The following is a 25,823-nucleotide window of genomic DNA, read 5'->3' on the forward strand; positions in this document are numbered from 1 at the left end:
YATTACTTCTAAAAGTCTGTTTCTTCTCTGGTATGCTGACTGATTTATATCTTTTTATTTATTTGAGAAGAATTACTACAAAAGATACCCACTATTTTCTAGGCCTCTTAGCAGTGAATCTATTATTTCAGCTCCTGAGAACCTTCAGCACTTGAAAACATGTGGAAGAAGCTTCAGAAAAGAAGATACTAATTTAAATTTAGTTTATGTTCTCAAACATATTACATTGCTTTGGTATAACTGCAAAACTAAGACTTTCAAAATGAATAACACTTAATTGTCTTATATACTTTAGAGCTAATAAGACCTGGTGACTTTTTAAAATGTTGGTTTTTGAAAGAGCTATGTTTGGATATATTCATACTTACAGATATTCAAGGCCCAAACACACTTGTCTCTACATTCATTATAGATTCACTTGTTACTAAAAGAATGCTGACTGTAGGAGTAAATACTTGTTAATTAATCCTTTGGTATATTTTTATATGAAAGAAAATATTGAAATGCATATTGAATTAATATTTTATAATGTTTTAATATTTAGAGAGCTCTAATATTTAGAGAATTCATACTGACTTCTTAAAAAGATRTTTAATAAYATTAATATTTTAAATCATGAAGACRTTAATGTATATAATACATACTATAATATATAACAAAACTCCCTTTTCAAGAAAATTCTTAAATTCCATTTTGTAAGAAAACAGATGTTATATATTTGAAAATCGAGAAGAATTTACTTTGTGACCTTCATGACAGTGTTAGCTCATCACAATATTAACTCATTTGTATGTTTACTTTAAAAAATCAGAATATTCTTGTAACAATTTCTAGTTAAAAGGAATACCATACAAATATGTGCTGAATTTGCTATTATTATATTGCATTAAAATTTTTGAGAGAGACTTGAATTAAACATGTGAGGTCTTCCACTGAAGTTTTCTTTGAATATCTTTAGTTTTGGACTAAGTTTCTCATAAAGCAAAAAAATATGAAAAAATGATATCGTGAAGAATTTTAACCTTAAATTCTTCCGCTCATAAAACCASTGAATTGCCAAGAGAACTGTAGCTTTTCTTTTAACTCTGGGGTTATTATGCTGTTTGTTCTCATTACAGCAGTTTGGTGAAGGAAAGAATTTGATGGGAAGAAAGGAATAAGCATATGCATGAAAGAACAGGGAAAAATAATGGTTCTCTCTTCTGCTTCTATGCATTTCCAACTGACAAATACCTCCTAATTTTTTAATTAAACATTGTTAAAATATTATTCTGAATTATCAGATTGATTTGGTTTATATTTCTAAGTTTGAAATTTGTTTTTCACTCATTTCAAATGTCCTTTTGCTTAAAATTTCTGTGTAATAGGTATTATTTGTATCAGAGTGATGATGATTGGAGCTTGGTTAGGGAGATTAAGAAAAAAAAATAAGATGTTTCTCTTTTCTATTCACGTTTCTTTTTTTTTTTTCTTTTTTTTTTTTTTTTTTCTGAGAAAGATTTAAAGAGAAAGCAGCCTTACTTTTGTATTCCAGGTGAAAACCAGCTGCTGCCACACTAATGTCAGAATGAAAATGCAGATAAAGCTGATTGGAGGTGCTATTCAATAATGCTGGCACAGTTGTACCTGGAAAAATAAAAGAGAATACATATGCAAAGTTTTATTTTGAATACATATAACCAATATATTGGTTATACATATAACTGAATCTGAAAGTCTCATTTTCTTCTTATTATGTGCATGAAAATCTAAAATCGTCTGCTGTGCTTTCTCTTGAATTTGAAAAAAAAATGATTACAAGTCATGCTACTAAGTGGCTAAGTAAATATAATCAAACTAGATAGATATCATCATGTTTAGATGAAACCCTGTTGTCTTCAAAAGAAAAAAAATACATTAATAAAGGCTTTGATTATGAAATCAAGCTCTACTGTCATTTTACTTTCTCATCAGCACAGAATGAAATAGTCCAGACTTCTTCTCTGTATCCTTTTTATGTCTTCTTCCTRTAACAGCATTGCAACCATATATTCTAACTTTGGCAATATGCAGAAATAGGAAATGAAGATGTCAGTGCAATACATTTCAAAACAAAACAAAAAACAAACAAAAAAMMCCAAAATTAGATAATTCAAATAACAATAGCTAAATTGTAGCATCACTGACTTTAGCATGTGCTACACATCAAGCTTGTCACTAACCATGGAAAATGTTTTGATCGCTAGCTAGGTATGATGCTGTATTTTCATTGTTGCTACATAGCTACTCACTATGTAACTCATGTTCTACAGTCTAAAGCTAGCACACCTACTCCAGCTAAGAAGTCCATCATTTTCTATGTATGATCTGAAAGACTGTATCAAATGGCTTATAAACTTCAATAGTGGTTGTGTAACAAATGTTCTCATTTCTAGTGAGGTATTTGTTTTTTTTATATATAGCAATTAYGAGCATGATGAAAAGAATCACCAGAAAAAAAATCTTCACAGTTCTACAATCCAATTAGGAAAATATAAAAACTTATTAAGCTCAAATGGTATTAAACAAATTTTTGATATATATGGTGAGGAGCTAAAAAGACTTAGAACACTGTAGTCCCTCACATAAGGTTTGACTGCTTGAGATGGAAGCTCCAATTATGGAAATTTAGAGATAACACATAATTGTCATGTTGTACAATATTCACAATTGAATGGAAAAAAAAAAAAGAAAAAAAACAGTAAAACATCTTCTAGGAGAGAAGAAATTTCACAGCACCCATATAATATTTGGAGCATACTTAAGGGTGATTAAGGTGCTGCCTCAGTACAAGTAAGAATCTTGAATCAGAATGAATATCCTATTCATTTTTTAAAAAATTGCTTGTCTGGCACTTCTGTACACTTTGTCTGCATGCACTTGTTTCTTTGTAGGATGTACTTAGATTTAACACATACCCTACTGTACCATGAGCAAACCTGAGGCTAGGATTTTTCATTCTCAGAAGTGTCACATTCAAAGGCATAGCTAAAAGAAGTATCATCAACAACATCAAACTGCCAACCTCTATTTCTTCTGTGACCAAGCATATTGAGCAGGGGAAGATAAGTTTCAGCACTGTGATCAGATGCCATGTCAGTGTGTCCTAGTTGCCCGTACCCCCTTTATTATCAATGAAGAGAAATAGTAGGAGATTTTAGTATCTAAGTAGTATCTAAGCTGATATCTACAGGGAAAAAAACTTTCAGATGGATAGCAAGGTTTCACTTTTCAATTTACCTCTCAATCTCTGTTATGGCGGAAAATTTTGCTCACTATGATTTTCAAGTTTTAGTAACCACAGCAGAACACAATGTGCATTATTCATGTGGGAAAAAAAAAAAAAAAAAAAAAAAAAAAGTCTAGGTATTTAACAAACTTCTAGGATAGAAAGAGAGACTAATGGCAATTTTAGGTATTTCTTGTGTTAGTGTCAGACGCAGAGCACAGACCATTCCCTTTAAGACTGATACTTCAATTCTTCCTAAATTTCCCTGTCATCATGACAGTAGATTCTGCAGATATCAGCTTTAATGATTGCTCCATTTGTATGCTTTTGTATGCTCCATTTTGTATGTTAATGTGGGTATTAGCTGCATTTCTAAATTTGAATGGAGCTGTAGCTATATTCAGTCATATATTTTCAGATTTTCAMATTTTATATATACAATAGTGAGATGAAGCACCAGTCCTGAACGAGAAATTCTAAATATTGCAGTATTTCTTTTACTTTGCTTGTTTCTCTGTATAACTGAATATCAAGTTAGGTTCAAACTTGCATCATCAGGACCTTCATCCAATACTCTCGTGGCAACGCCAGKATGTTTGTCAAGAATATCTTTTCAGCTCTATGTCTACAACCTTCATTAAGGAATCCACAACAGACTTACAGACTTGACTTTGGAACATTAATGAATGACTTCTGCCATCAGTCCAGTAGATCACAATGCCATACTGCCACTGGCAACACAGTGTATTGACAAACATTCTTGGGATGCCTAACAATTATAAGTATTTTTCAGTTTCTGACTCAATAAGCAGGCATTCTGTAGGAACTGCAATTACTGTTGAATAAGCCATACCTAGCTAAACATTTTATGATAAGTTACGTGCTTTAAGCTATATCAGTAATTCATTTAGGAAACTTGTAAACTTATTATAAAGTCAGGCTTTAGAAGAGATAAAAAAGATGCTTGTATGGAACATTCCAATATTGGACTGAAGAACTGGAAAAATGCTACTACAACTCTTAAAGATAAATGTAGAAAATCAGACACCTGTAAATATAACCTGAGTATGAAACTTTTGAAACTTTTAGTTTAGTAAGTTTTACATTTTTACAAATGTAAATTTTACAAAATGTAAATTTTAAATATGTAAATTTTACAAAACTTTACATAAGTTTTAGAAACTTATGAAATTTATAGTATAATGCTAAATTTGTAAATAAACTGACATCTTTCTTGAAAGCAGGATGCCTACTGAAAAACAAAGAAACCTGTGTTGCACCTTGAATACTGTGTTCAGGTTTGGGCCCCTCACTACAGGGAAATTGAGGTGCTGGAGTGTGTCCAAAGGAGGGAACAAAAATGATTAACTGGCTGGAGCACCTAAGGGAGCTGGGGTTATGTAATCTGGAGAAAAGGAGACTCTGGGATGACCTTATCACTCTCTACAACTACCTGAAAGGAGGCTGTAGTGAAGTGGGKGTTGATCTCTCCTCCATAACAAATACAGATAAGAGAGAAGAAGAGGAAATGGCCTCAAGTTGTGCCAGGGAAAGCTCTGATTAGACATCAGGAAGAATTTCTACACATAAAGAGTGGTGAAGCATTGGAACAGGCTGCCCAGGGAAGTGGTATCACCATCCCTGGTAGTGTTCAAGCAATGAGGTACTTAGGGAAATGGTTTAACAGGTTGAGGGGTTTAACGGCTGGACTTGATGATCTTCAAGGTCTTTTGCAACCATAATGAATCTGTGATTCTATTACTGAGAAAGCAATGATATCTAGCAACTTTTCTTACTTATAAAATTACACCTGAAACTCAGATTTATGTTTCAGTCTTACATTTCAGGTTCAGTTTTGAGGACAGCAGATTTCTTGTCATGTTTAAATACTCTTTGCTAGGCTTTTTCTACAAACAAATGTATTCKTCATATGAAGTACGATGATCATTATATAAAAGAAACCTACAAAGTTCTGCTAATCTATCTCCAGTGAAATATTTCTCATATAAAAAATAAATACTTGTTTTCAGCTTTCCAGACAATTAGGAAGGAAAATGATACACTTTCAGCTCACAATAAGAAAATATTTTAACTCTAAGTGTTGTTAAATGGAATGTTGTTAAATAAACTATTTGATTGGTTCTTTATTTAACACATCAAAAAAAATCTCTCACATTTAAATTGCCAAAAACTGATCACGTGCCATGCTTTGCTGCTGTTTTTTGCCATTTGAAAAGAAAAATTCCACAAACAGCTTTAGTTATATCAGAATCAGATCAGACTTGTAATACAGAYGAGTCCTGCATTTCATTCATCACTTAATATTACACGAGTCATCTGTTTCTCTTGGCCTCGCTTATAGAATATGTCCTTTCCATAAACATCATTTTACAAAAAAAGGTATAAAACCATGTATATATAATTCACATGTGCGACACCTAATGGCATGATTTGCTGTGTTACAAATGCAGTGTTTCTTTTGTTCTCTGAGAGCCAGTGAGTTTGCATAAATACTGAATGATTCATCTTCTCCCAGAGAAAGGGAAGCTAACAAGGATAAGCTAAGCTGATGTTACAGAAGGAAGCTCTGTGAATGCCAGTATCAATTTATGTCAGTATTTTCTCTATAATGGAGGAGTAGGTAAGACGAAAGAAGGGAGAGGTTTTTAAAAAGCATAACACCCAAATTCCACTAATGAAAGTTAAACATATCAGTGTCATTTTTGCATCTGAAAAATCTCTTTGGATATTTATGTTGACACATTTATAGCACTTGAAACTATATTTTGTGGATAAATGTGTGTGTGTGTGTGTGTGTGTATATATATATATATATATATATATATATATAAAAAACATGTAACATAGACCTTGATGTAGTCCTGCATATCCTTATAAATCTAAGCATATCCTTACCCGAAAAGCTCCCAAGACGTGGTGCTGTCATATCTCCACCATCATATATTTCAAGGGAATCCCAGTTATGCTCAGTTGCAAAGCTGATGACCTGGATCTGTAAAACACGACAACTGAGAATTTTTAAAACCAGCTAATCATATGTATATTGAAATATTCCAAAAACATCAAGATAAAAGAAAAATATGTATGAAAGAAAATATAAACAAGCAGATCAAAACAAAAATACCTGAAAAATAATCACTTCTTAAATTCTCTAAACTTTTACAAACTATGAATTTCACACCAAGTAAGAATGTTTTTGCACAGATTTGTATGATTATAAATAATTACTCAAAGTGCAAATGAAGAAATAATCAAGAAAGTCGTAGACCTCTCAAGTGCCCCATCAAAATCCTAACCAATAGAAAAGGTTGGCATTTGCATATCAGCTTGAAGGATAAGGATCTGCTTTTAATATTCTAAAAAGTTAAAAAGGAAAGCTGCWTGCTACCCATTCTTCCTTCAAGTCCTCTAGGATAATAAATAAATAAATAAAGCCAAACAATGAACAAAACCATGAGTTTCAACAAAACAAAAAAGCTTCAAGTAGATAGGAAAACATCCAACTGACTACTCTTTTCTCATATTGCTAGAGGAAAAAAAAAAACAAAACAAACAAACAAAAAACTTAATAATCAATGTTTAACAGAATATAGACTTGCCTGAATACCTGATCCTTCAGTCACTATGATTTTCCACACACAATTCAAGCTGTTACCATAAGGTTCAGGGTAACCTGGTGACAGAATAGTCCCTCTTCGTTCAGTAAAATTCCCACTACATGGCACTAAAAAAAGGTATTACAATTAACTATTATAAAACTGGAAACAAATTAGAGGACATAAAAGTAGTAATAATTTTTACTAGTAAGCTAACTCTCTCCTGAAACATTAACTTTTTTTTTTTCATGTGTGTATATGTGTGTGTATATGTAGCCTAAGTTGCCTCTTTGCAATGATCTGAATTTCAGAAAGCAATTACATGTTCTAAAATACCAACACCCAATATAAGATACAAGCTGTATAAATAATCAACCCAGAAGTTGATTATTTATCAAGATTTCCTTTTAAGTCTATGCTAGAGCACCCTAGCAGCATAGGCTAGGATCATGTCCTACTTGAGAGTACCAACAGACAGCTGTGATGGTATATTAAACACAATCATGACCAATGAAAATCATGGAATTTATCCATACTCTAAAATTGTGCTCATATTAGACCTGGTAAACTGGTAAAACAGTGTAGGGCATTACATATATTTACCATATGAATTCTCATTTTTTCCAACGTTCAAGAAAACTGAACAAAACTAAACAGAAAACAAAATACACAGAAAAACAGGTTGCCTACATTTATTCTTAGAAGAATCTAGCTACATTGTAAATTCTCATGAATAGCAAAATTTTTAGAAATAAATCTACGGACAGAGGAAAGAGAACCTTTTAACATTTACAAGTAAATCTAAACTACTAAACATTATCCTGTTGGATGCTTAGCGACAAAACTATATGTAACCATACTTTCATTATTAACTGTGCTTTACACCTCTACTTGAAAAAGCAAATCATCATTCTGTGTTACAGAAAGTTACTACAAACACAGACAAATAAATTCTGTCCCATATTGCAAGCCACAGACAAGTCATGAAAATAAATAAATTTACAGGAAAATGTGCATCACACTTGTTCTTAGTCTAAGTCATAATACACAAAACTATACTGTCTACCAATTAGCTGGTACTCAATTACTTTTAGATATGGAAAACTGCTCTTTTAAATTGAGCATGACTAATATTAATCTACGGTGGTCAAATTTATGTGTTAAATACTAGTTTTTAAAAATAATTCCTAAATTCTGATTCAAAGACATGTATGACAAACACAATTGCTTACCTACACAGCTTGGTACTGTGTCATTCCACTGAGCTAAGGCATTCGGCACAGATCGACATCGGATAGCCTTGGATCCTTGTAGCAGATAGCCAGGACTACACTCAAATCGAACAACAGAACCTGCTGAAAACTCAGAGCCAATTCTTCTTCCATACCTTGGCTCTGGGACCGAGCTACACTGCGTATCACTTGTGCGTGGAACAGCTGCATAAGTAGAAGAAAAACAAAAAATATGCCATGAACCCACATGATACTCATCAGTTAAAAAACAAGCATACCACTAAATAGACAAAATTCCTTAAAGGACAGAGTTTAATTTTACTTGTTCTTTAGCTGGTGATAGGTTGTTCTCAGCAACTCCAGAGGAGCTGGCTGTGACTGGCACATGGTAGCTCATGACCCTTTCCAATCATGTCACCACTGCAGCTCCCTACACGGGTGAGCTCTAGAGCCTGGGTGACCTGTCCTGATTGAAAATTTCAGCATCACTCCTGCTTTCATTTGCTGGGTGGCAGAGAGGCATTTCTACTACCTTTCATCTTTTGTATCCACTTCCTTGTAAGTGAGGACACTTCAGGAGAAAGTCCTAACTCTCATTCTCTTAACTTTTTCTGGAGTCCACAGCTGGGGAATCCCTCTAACAGCTGTGCAGAGGAATCTTTGTAAGAATCAGATTGAAGAACAGCCTGAAACTGTCAAAAACCACAGATGGCTATTTGCATCCGTGGAATTGTAACCCATAACTATCATTTTCAGCATCTCCAAACAAAGGCTATCAAACCATCTTATTTTCTTACAGCATTGCCTCAGGAAAGTTCTCTTAACTGCGAGCAAACTCTCTCTGCCATCCTTGCAAATGCAGGGAGAGTTTAGTAATGCCTCTAAACCTGTTTATGCACTTCCTTCTATTTCCAAACAGCAGTAAACAAAACATTCGTGGCAGCCACAAAAATCCATTGCAGATGTTGTATCAGATTATCCCACTGCCAGCAGGAAACACTCAGTGCCGTGCTAAAATTGACACCTTGCGCAGAATTCTTCCACAAGATGTATTAATAATCTATTAATCCTTCCAGTGTATAACACAGAGAATGCATAAATCACTGAGGATGCATAAATCATTTATAATGATAAGAGGTGCAATTTATATTTTCCTGCTTTTAGATGAACTGCCTTAAGAAATGGCAAAATGCAAGCCAGAGATAACATTGAAACAAATTACTCCCAGAAAAAAAGTAGTTTTAAAATGGAGTGTAAGGATGTAGGATGCCATTAAGGACAGCAAATTACAGGACATGTAAACTCAGGAGAAAATACCTCATGGGAATACATATGGAAAAGAAGACAGTCTTTGCTCTCTAATAACATCTTAGTATGTTAACTTTCATAATAATTCTCTCTAAAATTTAATTTGACCTAATTCATATATTTGCATGATAGAAAAAGTAAAGAAAGGAACTCATTAAAAAAATCATATTGACAGGTACTAGAAAAGTCACAGCAAAGCACTACTTTCCTTTTTATGGAAAAGACTGTTTTGCTGCAGCCTAAGCTATAGAAAAAAAGTGTGCTGCCATCTCTCAGGTAATGACATAAAAGCAAAACAAGTATAAGGTAAACCTGAAAAAAATATTCCCAATCTTAAGTGTGATTGTTCATACACAGTTTCTCAGCACATCTAACCCTAATATTCTGAAAAGGTGGATATTCATTCAGCCTGGTATTACATATACTCTTTACCCATTGTATGTGATATAAGGAAATGTGGCCACTGAAGAAAAAGAAATAAAGTCTCAAATGAGATATGCAGCTAAAAATAAACTTTTGAGAAAGTGGCATTGCAAAAGCCATTAAACCTCAATAAAAAGCTACCAACCTCATCTGTTGCTTGCTTGAACCTGAATGTGAAATAATGCAATCTACAGCTTTTTTCCCCTCTAGCCTTCCTTCTAGCTTTTGCTTAGTGTTGGCAAGCTAGACTTCTCAAACCTAGAGACATTCTATTTTCTACAGTAATTATCCTCCCTCTTTTAGTAAATGTTTCATACTGCTGTGAAACAAAATTGAAATCAGCCCAGTGGAAAACTGAATAGGGAAGAAGGTCAACCTGGAATAGAATGTGATAAATAAAATGATTGACTTTGCAGACAAGATTGGTGTGTTCATTAAGAGAGTGGATGCTATTCCCTGGAGTATTTAAAAAGATGGTGAGCAGGTATTACTGCAAATGTGGCCACATATTTCATAAGGAAAAAGAATACAAAATGAAATGTTATTAATTAAGTACCATTACCTTTTAAAGTAAAAGAAATATGTATTAAATGAAAGTCCTAAGACATAATTCAAAGCATATGCAAAAATGGGTAGTCAAATAGTTTCATGAGAGTCAAGACAAAGAGCAAAGACTTGTTTGATTCATTTTGTGACACTGCAGAAAATATTACTTATTTCTCTGAATCTTTCTCACTATCCTAAAAAAGTATATGTAGTTCACAAAAATTGACTGAAATAAAGCATATCAGGGTATATCTTCTGAATCTGAAATCTGAAATATTTAGATCTTCTGAGAGTTATTCTTCTGAAATCTCTATCTATACACATGATATGTAAGTATGCATGCATGTATATACAACTGATATAACTGAGCCTTTGTATCAGTTAAAAAAAAGTAATGCAGTTGAAAATAACTATACATTCTAGGTATATGAGAGAAAAATAAATTAAGATTGAAAGGTGTAATTCACACACAAATGGATGATAGGAAGAACTCAAATGCTGGAAGCTGTTCTCTATTTCCATAAATTTGTAGGTTATCATTTCCCTTTCTTTTTATCATGAACTGCAAGAATCATAAAATTTAAATGTAAGTGATGATTTTGAGGTATAAAGAAGACAGATATTGACATCCTGAGCAATAATCAAAGTAGAAGGCAAAATCATGATAAAACTTTTCTGCAAACACAGTATTAAGAAGGCTTTAAAACACTACTCAGAAAAGGTTTGAATAGCGTTTGCCAACTCGTAACTATGGAAGCATTCCTAACACAAGACAGTGCTTTCCCTCAAGTAACTGTCAAGCCATGACTGTGCTCTAATGTCAGAGAACAACAATATTAAAAAAAAAAAAAAAAGGAGAGAAAGAAAAAATGTGCTCATTAATATTTACATATATATTTATGAATAGTTGAGCAATATATTCAATGAATAGATGAGCAATATATTCACAAAGTTGGTAGATATAATCTCCTGGGAAACATGCATGAATGGGGAAGGGCAATCAGGACAGTTGGTTGATTTTTTTAAAGCAATTTTAAGAGTCTAAGAACAAATGACCCCATTATGAAGGAAGACTGGGAATTTAGGAAGAAAGCCCACTGGGACAAACAGAGAACTTCTCAGAGAATTAAAAAAAAAAAAAAACCCAGGAACATACTACACATGGAAAWAAGGTCAGGGAAGCGGGCAGAAAAGTAACTATTTTGCTCAGGTACTTAGAAAAGAAACTAGGAAGGCCAAAGCCCAATCGGAGCAAAAACCATCAGGGGAATCAGAGGTAGCAAGAAGTGATTCTACAGATATGCAATTTATAAAGGGTAGTTTAACAAAAATATGTGAGTCTGTTGATACATGGGGAAACCTAATGATAAATGTTACAGAAAAGTTTTAAGTCTTAATGCCATTTTTTGCTTTGTCTTCACAGTCCTATGATGTACAGCCACAGTTTGATGACATGGTCAGCCCTCAGATGGAAAAAAAAAAAAATATTAGAAACTATACAGAGAGCCTAGACATTAAAGTCCATGGAACCAGAGAGGATTCACCTGAAGTCAACACAATTCCAAAGCCATTCTGCAATCTTTGGACCAGCGGAGGTCTCTGACAACTACAAAAGGTTAAGATTATATCTTTAAGTAAACACTTTCAGACCTGTATCATAAAATGAATGTGCTGTTCAAGGCTGGCAGAAGTGTGCCTACCACCAAAAAAAGCAGATTTACCTTGGTAGACAAAATGGAATCCCCTGGCTGATGCCCCGCTCCTCGCACTGAATCGCAGAAGAATTTGATTAGATGTAGCCAAAGGCAATGTCTCTCCTACAAATGAAAACAGAAAAGAAATGGAAAAAAAACAAACTAACAACTAACAGTACAACTGATACTAGTTACAGCTAACAACTAGAACAACTAACAGTAAACTGTTATGGCCACAAGCTGAAGCATAAGAAGTTCCGTCTCCAGGTGAGGAGCAACTTCTTTACTGTTAGGGTGACAGAGCAGTGGAACAGGCTGCCCAGGGAGGTTGTGGAGTCTCCTACTCTGGAGGTCTTCAAAACCCGCCTGGATGCCACCCTGTGCCACATGCTGTAGGTGTGTCGGCTTGAGCAGGAAGGTTGGACTAGATGATCTGTAGAGGTCCCTTCCAACCTTAAATATTTTGTGAATCTGTGAATCTGTTAACCAAATATATCAATAAAAAGAAAGTAATACTGTTTTATATTTTCCTCTACAGACTTCAAAACTGTAAATCACACTTGCCAAAATGAAATTTGCCATTGGAATTAAAAAAAAAAAAAAAAAAAAGTCAAGCCAAACATATTTCTTAATTCAACAACATAAACTTTCTGATATTCATTACAGGTAATGGAATGAGAGCTGCAACATCTGCTTGTTGGTGACTCCATTACCATATGGGGCTTGAATCATCAGAAGAATTTTTGGCTAAGTTAGAATTCTGAAAGTGCCATAGAGTTTCCTCATGTGACCTTTATCATTTAAAAATTAAATTAAATGGGAGAGAACAAGTCTTTGACTCTTTTTATACTGCTGCTTCAGAAAATACATAATAGAGTCACAAGAATTATATTACATTTTAAATTATCTAATAACATTTCAAGTTTTATATGGTAACTTGGGGAATAATTAAGATATTTAATATATTTCATTTATATCTAGAGGTATCTATTCAGTCAGTGATACAAGCTCAGTAATGAACAGCACACTGTGACTGCTGTGATATTAAACTGTAGGACGCCACACTATGTATTGACAACTGTTTTCATTCTCACTGGATTATATAAAAAAAAAATGCTAGGAAGCTCCCATGAAATGAATGAGAATGTAGTAATCTAAGAGATATATGATAAATATATAAATAGGATTGATAACTCTTTCATTCAGATTTTATTTTATTTTATTGTAACTTCAGTGATTGGACCAATGAGACTAGCATACACCAATATAAATGAGACATGAATCTGTTACATAAATTCTATTCTAAAATGGTAACATGGAATACATAGCAATCACAACTTTCTATAATTTTCAAGTATTTACAGAGTGTGCTGTAAAAGCACAGACACTATTCTTTTTTGATGTTTGATGCAGTAAAATTGGATGCTTAGAGTAACTATTTCTTAAATTTTAAAATTCAAAATTTTAAATTGTATTTTCTTGTTGAATACATGGTAATGCTGAAACAGATTTTAAAACAGTTCTTAAAATAAAATCATGGCTTTTTTCTCTTATTGTGAAAAAAAAATAGCAAGGTTTCCCAAGAATTAACTTTTTCAAATACTAAATTACTTTATACAGAACAAATAGATAATATTATATTCCTGTAATAGGAAGTATTTCTCCAATTGTTCAAAGCAAAGTAAGCTACAAACTCAGAATCAAGAAAAGTGAAAAGCCTTACAATGCAAAAATGTTATATATAAGCTGTACTTTATACTGGAGTGAGCAGCAAGACACATGTACAGCTCAGAAATGTATTTCTATGTGCTTGACTTGAGATCGTAGAATCATAGAATGCCGAAGGTTGGAAGGGACCTCAGAGGTCATCGAGTCCARCCCCCCTGCTCACGCAGGGTCACCTAGAACATGTGGCACAGGGCTGCATCCAAGCGGGTTTTAAAGATCTCCAAAGAAGGAGACTCCACAACCTCTCTGGGCAGCCTGTTCCAGTGCTTTGTCACCCTCACAGTGAAGAAATGCTTCCKTAAGTTCCTGTGGAACTTCCGATGCTTCAGTTTGAAGCCATTTCCTCTAGTCCTATCACTGTCCACCACTGAAAAGAGGCTGCCCCCCTCCTCCTCACTGCCTCCCTTGAGGTATTTATACACGCTGATCAGGTCCCCCCTCAGCCTCCTCTTCTCCAGGCTGAACAGACCCAGCTCTCTCAGCCTTTGCTCATAGGGCAGATGTTCCAGGCCTCTGATCATCCTGGTAGCCCTGTGCTGGACTCTCTCCAGCAGCTCCACATCCCTCTTGTACTGGGGARCCCAGAACTGGACGCAGTACTCCAGATGTGGCCTCACCAGGGCTGAGTAGAGGGGGATGATCACTTCCCTCGACCTGCTGGAGACGCTTTTCTTAATGCACCCCAGGATCCCGTTGGCCTTCTTGGCCACCAGGGCACACTGCTGCCTCATGGTCAACTTGTCGTCCACCATGACACCCAGGTCCCTGTCTGCGGGGCTGCCCTCCAGCAGGTCCACCCCTAATGTGTAYTGGTGTCCAGGGTTATTCCTCCCCAAGTGCAGGACCCTGAACACAGTCATTACATATCTATAAATTGGAAATCTTGGTCATGCTGAAATTCACAGAGGATTAATTACTATTTCATGGGGTCAACATTTTGCTATATATATTTTGTTATATATATTTGTTGTTACCTGAATGCAACAGCTGGCCTACCTTTAGTCTAAGTGTGTCTTTACATAGAGATAATTGCATTTTGTGAATACAAGTAATTTGTATTTAAATTAAACATTTAGAAAATGTAGTTATGTAATTCAAAAAGTTTAGGGGCAGAAAATATTATACTATCCAATCTGCCCTCTTACAGAACAGAAAATTTCATTCAATTATTTTTGCACTCAACTCATTGAGCTGTTGTTGCTTAAACCATATGTTTCAGAAGAAAGCCCTATTTAAAAGACTTAGAATGGTCTCCCATTTCCCCTGGCATTCTTTTTTTTTTTTTTTTCCCCCAAGGAATTTATTGTTATATTTTCAAATGAAATTGATATTGTTCTCCCACATTCCTTTTTCTATACTGAACTGCACTAAAAAAAATATGACTTTTTTCTTACCTGAGTGGGATCCAGACAATGAACTAAGGAGTCTAGCCTGAGAATTGTCTCCATCAAATAACTCTGCCACATCATTCAAAGCTGTCTGAAAATAGGCAAATTGCCCAAACACAACTACATAAAAAAAAAAAAAAAAAAGAGCGAGAGAGAAAAAAATAAAGATAAGATATAACAGGAATCAAGTCATCAAAACCCATCTAATGAGGTATTTTTGCTTTTCCTAGTTTCCAATGGGTCCTTCCATAAATGCAGAAACGAAATAGCTAAAAGCAAAGTTTTTTACCAAGTTATCATTACTAACCTTACCAACCAGCAAAGGAGCATCTGTAATCACACATGATTATTTATTTATCCAGTATTAATCTGAGAAAGATTTTTTAAATGTACTGATTTTGCCATATAGTTAACTTCAGTATTAGTATTCGTCACAAAGAATACAAAAAAAAAAATAAAAAATCTTTTGGCATATCTCCATACCTAATCTGCACTTCAGTTGTAAGCACTTTAAAAGTATATTGGCAAATCATTTCATTATATGTCTTATTAGTGAATATCAAATGATTCACTGAATTCAAGTATTAACTAGCAGTAGAATCAAGAACTGATAATCAAGACAATAAAAATAGTCACTCCAGCCATCTATTCCTTTTTGACAAGTCAGATATCAGTTTTTACATTATTCCTATTTTAGACTCTGTATAAAACGCATATATTCTCTGTGCAGTTTTTATGTATCCATTACCATACAGCTTGCATTGATCATTTTTTTCCAATTGTTTTTTAAAGTAAGTATTTAAAGCAAGCAAGCATTTTTTTTCCAATTGTTTTTTTTTTCCTCCCCAAGCTGCTGACAACTTGTATTAACCCCTCCATTTTTCATTTGAATTCCCACTGAATATGCACAGCCTAAGGATCCTAAGAGGCACTGGAAGGATGGGGATAATACTTATAGGTGAGCATAACACAAGGAGGTTGAGGAGAACACTTCAGATTTGTCTTTCTCTCTCCCTTGTGTCCAGTTCTCAGAATGCACTAAATGCAACATTCAGTTTTATTCTGTCCTCTAGCTCCTATGGCCAGGTTCAAATCCCAGACGAGGCAAGTGAGAACACACTTAGCAGCAGATAGTTATGTTAGACCTATCACCATATAATTGAACAGGGACATATAATATTATAACCAAAGTATAGTGTAAATGATACTATTGAATGACTGGAATCTAGCAGAAATAAAATAGATTATTCAGTTCTTTCAAGCAATATGTCTAATAAACTTTTCCCAAGCCCTCACCCTGTAATTCCCTGACACTTCTGTCAGCAGCTTTTAAAATTTCTCAGCRACAAAACTGCTGAATCCTTACTGGTTTTATGTCATATAGAAAGTATCCAATACAGTGAGCTGCTAGAAATTCATGTACACAGTAACGTAGTAAATCATCAACCACACTTCTGTTTATCTAGCTTTACAATACAGCAACTTGCTTTGCAGGAGACCATGCTATGCATGTGGATGCACATGTCTTAGAGATGTCATTCAAATATTTCAACATATCCAAAGAATGAGATGTTCTGTGACTTTTCTTTTACAAATGTTTGTGGAAATTTTATGCAAAATTGCTCTTTTTTTTYCCCTTCTTTTCCCTCCACTTTATTTTTTAAATATGTTTTTATCTTAGAAGTCATCTTTTCTTGATAAATATAAAGAACAAAAATTCAAGATATGAAAGAAACAGTTGATGGCTTTTTCTGACAACTGATTTTCTTGTGGGATACGCTTCGTTAGTGGAGACAAGATTGTGCCTAAATGGAGTCAGTTGATTGCCCTATGGAGTTCGAAGAGGTGAAAACTCTAGAACTAATTTCTACGTAGAGAATATATTTATTTTGACAACTTGCAATATATTGAAAACCTAAGGTCGCTGCTGCATGGAAGACTAAAACAAGGATTAATGATCGACAAATCAACATAAGGAATTCTTACCAAACTCTTTAGGTACAGTTATTGAATAGTGACAAGTCTGTCCAGCAGTGTAATTATGAGGATAACTTGGTGATAAGACCACTCCCTCTGATCCAGTATACTGCCCTCCACATGGAGCTAGAAACAAAACAGAAAGACATGCATTATATTTTCTTAGTCAGTTCTATCTATGTTACTTTAGCCCGAAGATAAAAAAGTAACGAATACAAGATTACAGTTCTTTGCTTTCGCTCTCTTTTTTTTTTTTTTTTTTTTCTCTATAGTGGCAGATCTAATAATCTTTCTAGGGGGACATTTTTTATGAAAGCTGTTTTAAAATTAGAATACGTTAGAATTTTACTTGACAACATTTATTAAGTATTTGTATAGCACTGGAGTATAAATTATTTAGTTGAAACAAACTGTGAGCATAGAATGCAAGTATTCTTTTCCAGGTACATATGTGTATGTGTGTATATATATATATATATATATATATATATACACACACACACACACACACACACACACACATATATACATATATATATATATATATATAACTCGATATCTTGAATTATCTTGGGTATCAGAATGCCATGGATTTTGCTTGGTGAGCATATGCTTAAATTGCCTTGTTTTTATAACTTCCTACATGTGTATCAAACCAAATGTAGATAAACACACAAAAATAATCTCTTATAATCTCTTTAAAGCCATGGAAATTAAAAGGACGATTCAAAGACAGGAGCCCATAATACTTAGGCAGGTATTATGCAAGCAGCAGTTCTTCCTCAAACATGAGGAAGTATAAATTATGCACACATAGTGTATTGCTTACTGTACACTCAATAAATGTAGTATGCTAAGGTAGCATTGTATTTACCACTTATGAGTGATAGCAAAAACTTCTCAGAAATTCTGTGTCTAAATCATTTTGCACTTTATTTCTAGTCAACACAGAGTAGAAAGAAGGGATATGTGCTTATGGGCAATTAACAAATATATAAAAAGTGGATATTTTACAGAATCACAGAATATTCAAGGTTGGAAGGGAGCTCTAGAGATCATCCAGTCCAACCTTCCTGCTCAAGCAGGCACACCTAGAGCATGTGGCACAGGGTGGCWTCCAGGTGGGTTTTGAAGACCTCCAGAGAAGAAGACTCCACAACCTCCCTGGGCAGCCTGTTCCACAGATCACTCACTCTCATAGTAATGAAGTTCGTCCTCACCTGGAGATGGAGATGGATTTTAAAACTAAGGTGTCCCTTTACAAACATATTTCTATCCAACAGTGCATTTCAGTCATTCTTCTCAATGTTGTGAACAAAAATTTGATTTTCTGTCAAAAGCTTCATTAGAGTAGGTCTTATTTATAAGAATTACAATACATCTTCCCAGTAACATTTCACTTTATATATAATTTAGACTTTCATCAAACACTACTATGAGCTTGATATTCTACAACAGTAAAAAATTATTGTATTTTTTTTTTACTCAAGAAGCCAACAATAAAATCCATAAAAACATTTATTTAATTATAAAACTGGAATAACTTTTTTGTTTGTAAGCAAGATCATTGCATACTCTAATCAAATACATTCTACTATAAGGAATAAACTAAACTATTATTTCTTACTATGAATATTCCATACAAATTAACAATGCAGCAATTTTCACACTTCAAATGCGGTCCCTTAAAAAGTAATTGGTATTTTATATACACTTTCTTTTTGCATCTAATGCTCCAAAAACTCACTCCAAGAAACATGCCAGGCACTTTCTTTAGTAAATAAATACCATTTATGGCAACAGTGAAGCCTTTTTAAGAATGTGTACTCAGCTTAATCATCTCCTATCATAAAAGCAAAGGGATATCCTGAGAAACATTTATTCTAACATTGTAACCATGAAGACCATCATTCTCATGTTAATCCAACATGTTAATCCACAGCTGGGATAGATAAAATATCAAAAGGGTGAGAAAGGATGAAAGGTACCGCACTGTTGAAAGTATTTTTTTTTTTTTTTTTAACTTTCTGGGACATTTATAACTTTCTATAACATCTTGTGAAGGTGCACATATAGAAAAATGTCTGGTATTCTTAAGAAGCTATTACAAAGTGGTAATAAAAATACTAAATTGCAGTGCACGAGAAAAAAATGATTTATGGTTTAACTTACAAAATGTTAACCCCTTTTGCCTATTTTGGAGCTATTTGTATCTGATCTTAGTATTTTTTTTTTTTAATCAGAGTTATACTTTATTTCTCAAAAATAATTTTTTATAAAACTACTATCTATACTTATATGGTTTATAAAATATGAAATGAAGAATTAATATAAATGTTCACTTGAATCCTCTATTCTCTTACAACCAGAAATAAAAGCYTCAAACAGACACGGCTCCTAAAACAATGTCTGTATTTTGACAAAATAATCATCAATATCTCACACTGAGTTTGAGTATCATAACATGCAGATAAGTAGCAATTTTTAATTTTAAAAATTGTCTTTAAAGTAATTACATCATAATTCTTTATTGAAAATTGCTAATACATAAAAATTCTTTCTATTTGCTAAAACTCTTCTACAGTTATATAATATAATGCTGAAATAAGGGTTAGAAGGTAATTTAGTTAGCCATAACTCCATGACTGCTCTTTAATTTTCTGCCTCAGTGCTTATATTTCCTATTCCAAAGTRATAATTAATGTGATAATGAGATGCTTGTGATGTCTATTTTAAACAACATTGGTTGTCTAAAAAGCAGAAAAGCAGAAATATTGCTAATCAAAATATTATGTACCTTGACCTGTTAAATTTGAGCAAAAGTGTAAACTGGAATATGTGCTTCTGGAGGTAACTTAAGTTTATCTATCTTGTATGGCTTACCATGTAATTCATTTTAAAAAGAACATACTCTCATGACTTACTTTAAGGTGACTAAGGAAAACAGAATATATAGGGTATATTTAACATGCCATAGCAGCCAAATTGCTTAATTCCATGCAGAAAATTAACATATGATAGGATTTGCTACTTATATTTTTGTGAAAATAATAATCAGCCAGAAGCATCAAACACAGTATTATGTATACGCAGTATTAATATTTTAAATTGTACTAAAAAGATAGAAGAAACCTTATACTAAAGTGAATTAACTATACTGAAAAAAAGAAATAAAATAAAATAATTTTATTTATTTATTACTGAAAGTAAACTTGTTAAAAAGTTGGTTTAATTGCCAGACTATCAGAACCTATAAGGAATAACAAAAGCTTAGTAAGAAAAAAAGGTTAAAWTATTTTTTAACATTTAATTTCCACTAGGCTGCATTACCATTTCCTTTCTATTAAAAGTACTTTATATAATAATAAGTGAGTTACCATTGCCTGGGTGTTGGAACAAGCAGATAGATTGCAAACGGAGAAGACATGAGGATCAGATAATAAATGAAAAATTCTTCAAGACTTCTGAGAATTGAGAACAATGGTTTATTTCTCTAATATACTGATTGAAAAGTTAATGTCAAAAACAACTATAAGAGAAAAATTTAGTGCATATGGTTGCCAGAAAGGAAATGTGCATCTCATTAATCTCTTACGGTTCTAAGAATAAACTGTTGAAATAACAGATAAAGCTGAAATAGTAGATAAGCAGGCAGCATATTCTTCGAACGTATGAAATATGTTTCTCAGTAAGTTCAATAGTTATATTAGTTACCATAAATGAAGCTGGTAAGAAAGAAGAAAATAAATATACCTTGGGGCAAAGGATTAACAATGGGACCACAAAGTTTCTATGGAGTTTGTGTTGCTTAATATATTTCCCCATAACCTTGAAGGAAGTTGAATCAAGAAGACGTAGAAAGTGATCAGGAAAAAAATCAGATAAAGTGACCTAAGCATGATAACTTAATGAAGAACTTAGATGTATTAGATGGGAAGGACCATCTCTTGTCCTGCTGGCAATGCTCCTTCTAATGTAACAACTAGTGATAACACTGGCCTTTACTCTGAGGAAACATGGTTGGTTCACGGTCAACTTGGTGTCTGCCAGGATGTCCAATCTCTGCAAATCTCCTCTCTAGTTGGCCAGCCCRCAGTGTTATTCCTTCCCAGGGGCAGCACTAGACATTTTCATCTGTTGAACTTCATGAGCTTCCTGTTGGCCAAGTCCTCCTGAGTGTTGAAGTCCCTCTGAATGGCAGCACAACCATCTGAGTATCAACCACTCTCCCCAGTTTTATGTCATCTGAGGATGCATTCTGTCCCACTGTCAAGGTCATTAATAAAAAAGCTAAACAGTATTGAGGCCAGAATAAACCCTTGGGGTATTCCCACTAGTGATGGGACTCCAACTGGACTTTGCGCCACTGACTRCAACTTCTTCAATGAAGCAGTTTAGCCAATTTTTCATATACTTCACCGTCCACTTGCTAGTTCTTAGCTACGATACTTCATCAGCTTGTCTACAAAGAAGTCATGGTAGACAGCGTCAAAACCCTTACTGAAGTTGAGATAAACATCATCCACTGTTCTTCCCTTATCCACCACGAGCCATCTCATTGTAGAAGGCTAGCAACTTGTTTAAGCATGATTTCTTCTTTGTAAACATCTGCTGATTACTCTTGATCAACTTTTGGCCTCCATGTGCTTGAAAATGGTTTCCAAGGATCAAAGTGAAACTGATTGGCTTGTAGTTCCTTATATCCCCCTTCTTGCTCTTCTTGAAGAGTTACATTTGCTTTCTTCAGAAAAGTAAGTCACATTTTGTTTTCTTTAAGAATCTCTCCTGATTCCATGACCTTTCCAAAAAGAATCAGAATTGCTTTGAAGTGACATCATCCAGCTCCTTCAGCATTTACTGGTGCAACCAAACAGGTCACACAGACCTGTCCAGTTTGCTTAAATGTTAGCTAAACTGATCCTTCTCTGCCAAGGGCAAGTTTACCTTGTTTCAGACATTCCCTCCTGTCTCTTCAGGGTGTGTGTGTGTTTGTGTGTGTGTGTGTGTATATTTGTATTTAAATCTACATCAGAAGTCAGATTACTAACCTCAAAGGGGCTAGATATTTTTGTCAGAAAACAAAAAAAAAAAAAAAAAAAAAAAAAACCTTACAATCTTTTCTCCAGAACTGTATCCAAATTTGATGTATTTTTCAAAGCATTATGAGAGAGCTAATATTTCACTATAATGCACAAGAAAATCTCTCAGCTAGGCAGATGAGAGAAAGTACAAGCAACTGGTAACCCCAAAATATATATTTAAATAATATGAGATTAATCAACATATACAGGCTATTCTGGAATCTTTCATGCTAACTTTGTAATACTGTTATTGCAGCAGTACTATTATTTCAGCATTATATAGCTCTACAGTAATCCTTGTCAAAAATAGCAGACATGCAATTTCAGAGATGCCATTAGAATTAGACTATATCCCAAAGGAAAACCAATCACAAGCTATTTCCAGCATGCTAGCATGAAAAATAAAGAAGACTTTTAAAAAGATTAAAAAAAAAAAAGGAATTAAAATTATGGCTTGAGTTTATAATATAGATTCATCACTTCTTTTTATTTACTTATATAAATGGAATATGTCAATAAGCAACATAAGAACTGACCTGACAGGCACAAATTACTGATTATAGCTTTCACCGCTGTAATCAGTTCCACACATATGAACAAAATTTCATAGCAGTAAATTGTTCGCTTGCTTTTCAAATTTTTGATATTATATTTACAGCTAGATTCTGAAAAAGAGGCTTTTTTTTGAAAAAAAAAAAAAAACATACCCATACCCTACTTAATATTTGAGTCTACTTATGTGAATAAAAATATTTGATAAAAATATAAATTCTAAGCATAACTAGCACAGTTATATGTGCTATAAATATGTGCTATAGTTATACTAAAGAGTTCCCATAAAACCTTTTCTACTTTATTGACTTAGGTACAGAATAAGGAGGCCTTATTTTGCTTTCTACTTCTAAGACCAAGTTTCCTCAAAACATAAAGCAACTCAAGATATTACTTGCAGGATATTGTAACTAAGATCTTTTCAATAATGTAATTCATTGTCTTTATATTTATTATGAAGCAGTTTCATTTCTCCTAAAAGCAATTAGTGTAAGATATACAGAGAATTTGTCAGGCTTTGATGGACTGAAATTTGACAAATTATCATATGGATCAAAGTAGCCATCAACTGGTTGTCTCCATGGCAATGCATAGGTGGGTGCTGGGAATAGTTCACTCTACGTCCACTCTGGAAGGGCATTAAGGATGAGCCGGCATTAGGGTTACCTTTCTCTGCGCTACAGAACAGCAGTCTTGCCTATCTCTGTATGTCATTATACCATGTCTTAAAGCAGAAAACATATTCTCGTAGGTTCATACTATGGATTTCAGTGTATGTTCTAGCAAACTAAAACATAACCACTATATAATTTAAGATACTTTGGTGTGATCCCCTGTTGTGCACATGTCTTAAGGCCAGATAGGCTCAGATGAATGAGGTGGCAAGTGCTAGGCAGTGTTAATTAAGCAGAAAGAACTAGCCTTAGATGATAGTGTGAATACGACTAGGATTGAGTGCTTCTCAGGCTTCTTCTCATTTAGCAGTCCAGACACATCCTGAAACAGCTAAGTAAACAGAGCCATGGTCATACGCACRTTCAACAGCATGCACATTCAATATCATGCTCTTGCCCTCAGCTCCACTGGATGTTTCTGTCGTATTAAAAGAATATTCTTATTTTATGCATTCCTGTGTGCACATCACAGTAGAGATTCCAATTCAAACTCCATGAAATAATGTAAGAGTTGCACCAAAATCTTACCAGYAGTTGAGCTTAGCAGTAATCAAGCAGTGTGAATAACCAACAACCAATTCCGTTTTTGCCTTTCTCTATTTAGCTGTACAGAAACAACCTTAGGCTATGGCTACTCTGGAAACAAAACAATACAAAAGCCTCTTCCCTGGCTTTGAGATCAGATAGCACAGCTGGCCACATCAAGTACCACTACTAGTACTGATGCCCTTATGCTCAGGAACATGTACAAGTTGCCTACCAGCAAAGTTCACATGCTTGCCTTGCCTCATGCCTGCTCCTTCACTGTGCCAGTAGCTTTAGAGAGCTCCTGGTGGTCTGGATCAAAAGCACGCTAGGAAATAGTCTAACAATTTAAGTCTAATGAGATAATCAATTTCTAGTCCCCASTCCTTGCTATAAGCACTATTTAATTAATAATGCACATACTGTCTAAGCAGCTGCATTCTTTTTAAAAAGCAGTTCCAAATTCCTAACGGTAACAAGAKAATACCTGAACACAACATATCTAAGATCATCTGGGAGCACAGAAAAATCCCTATGATTATAAATATATAATGATACTGTTAATACGAATAATAATTGTCTGTTTGGGTTCTCAGTCTGAAGGCCTGTTTTGGTGAAAGGACAGACCCCACCTTGAAGAAGTTACAGTCTAAGAAACAGTAAATAGATGTAGCAAGTGAAGAGAATAAAAGAAAACAACAGAAAGACAGTTCAGTAATACTTCATAATTATTGAAAGTGCATCTCTGTCTTTTTTAGTTTAATTTTAGTGGATTCTTATATAGATCACAGAGTCTTCCACTGAAGTTGATGTACATACCATTACAAGATGGCAATGCTCTGTCCCATGCTGGCTTTCCATCAGGACCAATTACACATGTTATAGTTGAAGGATCAATAATTTTATATCCAGAGTCACACTGGTAAGTAATAGTTGAACCAAGTTTAAAGTCTGTTCCAATTCTAGTTCCATTCATAATGTTTCCAGGGTCAAAACAAGCCTCACGTGGCTTCTCTGTTAAAAAAAAAAAAATGGAAGAAAAGAAGTACAAAAAAAAAAGAAGAATTTGCAGCTTTTTTTTTTTTTTTTTTTCCCCACCAGTTTGCCTAAGATGCTTGCCTAAGATTGGCTAGCTGGTCAAGGAAATTATACTGATAAGATCTAAGCTATGGTATTTTTCTCCTAATTACCAAAGCTGAATGACTTCAATGAAATCTAAAAGAAAATACTGTAATTTCCACAATACACAACTTAACAAAATTGTATTTTAACTAAATATTATGCTCAGTGCTCAATAATTTCTGGTTAGAAAGCTGATGTGCTATAAAGTAACTTAACAACAGAAATGCATGGTTCCTTTCTCTTTCATTTATAAGAGGATCTAGTAATGCATGGGCTCTAAAGGCTAATATTTCATTTCAGGCTTTCATTCATCTTCTTTGATAAAAAATACAAAGAAAATCAAAATACAAAGAAGTCAAAATACAAAGAAAAGGTATGGGGTAGATAAGGTCTTAGAAGACTTTGTATCAAAACTGTGATTGCAATGATCTTCAAATAGAAGGCATTTATGAGTAGAAAAAATTCTTTTAACTAAATAAATGAAATAGACAAAAAAGGTTAGAAAGTAAAAATGGATGCGAATTATCAAAAATGTAAAATATTAGTTTTTATATAGAAGATTAAAGGGCATACTTAAGTATTGAATTATTTAGAGCAAGCTTACTAACACGCTATCATTTAAAAGTACATATGCTCTGTGGTTCTGTTTTTTTTTTTTTTCATTGCAAATACAGTTGCATTTAGCTATACATCTATCAGATTATGCTTA

General features: G+C 33.9%; 1 protein-coding gene across 1 annotated transcript in view; it reads right to left on the reverse strand.

Moving 5' to 3' along the window:
* The window catches only part of CSMD1 (CUB and Sushi multiple domains 1), a 471,181-nt gene that overhangs the window by 111,474 nt on the left and 333,884 nt on the right, over positions 1-25,823 (reverse strand). The window contains exons 28-35 of the mRNA XM_026033888.1: positions 24,812-25,006; positions 17,170-17,286; positions 15,190-15,303; positions 12,095-12,190; positions 8,097-8,300; positions 6,868-6,992; positions 6,164-6,260; positions 1,522-1,626 (exon numbers count right to left, since the gene is read on the reverse strand). Coding sequence (XP_025889673.1) covers positions 1,522-1,626; positions 6,164-6,260; positions 6,868-6,992; positions 8,097-8,300; positions 12,095-12,190; positions 15,190-15,303; positions 17,170-17,286; positions 24,812-25,006 — 1,053 coding nt within the window. The remainder of the gene's footprint in view (positions 1-1,521; positions 1,627-6,163; positions 6,261-6,867; positions 6,993-8,096; positions 8,301-12,094; positions 12,191-15,189; positions 15,304-17,169; positions 17,287-24,811; positions 25,007-25,823) is intronic.

Source organism: Nothoprocta perdicaria, unplaced genomic scaffold (genome assembly GCF_003342845.1).
Source record: "Nothoprocta perdicaria isolate Ctin4 unplaced genomic scaffold, notPer1 scaffold_136, whole genome shotgun sequence".
NCBI classification, from domain to species: Eukaryota; Metazoa; Chordata; class Aves; order Tinamiformes; family Tinamidae; genus Nothoprocta; species Nothoprocta perdicaria.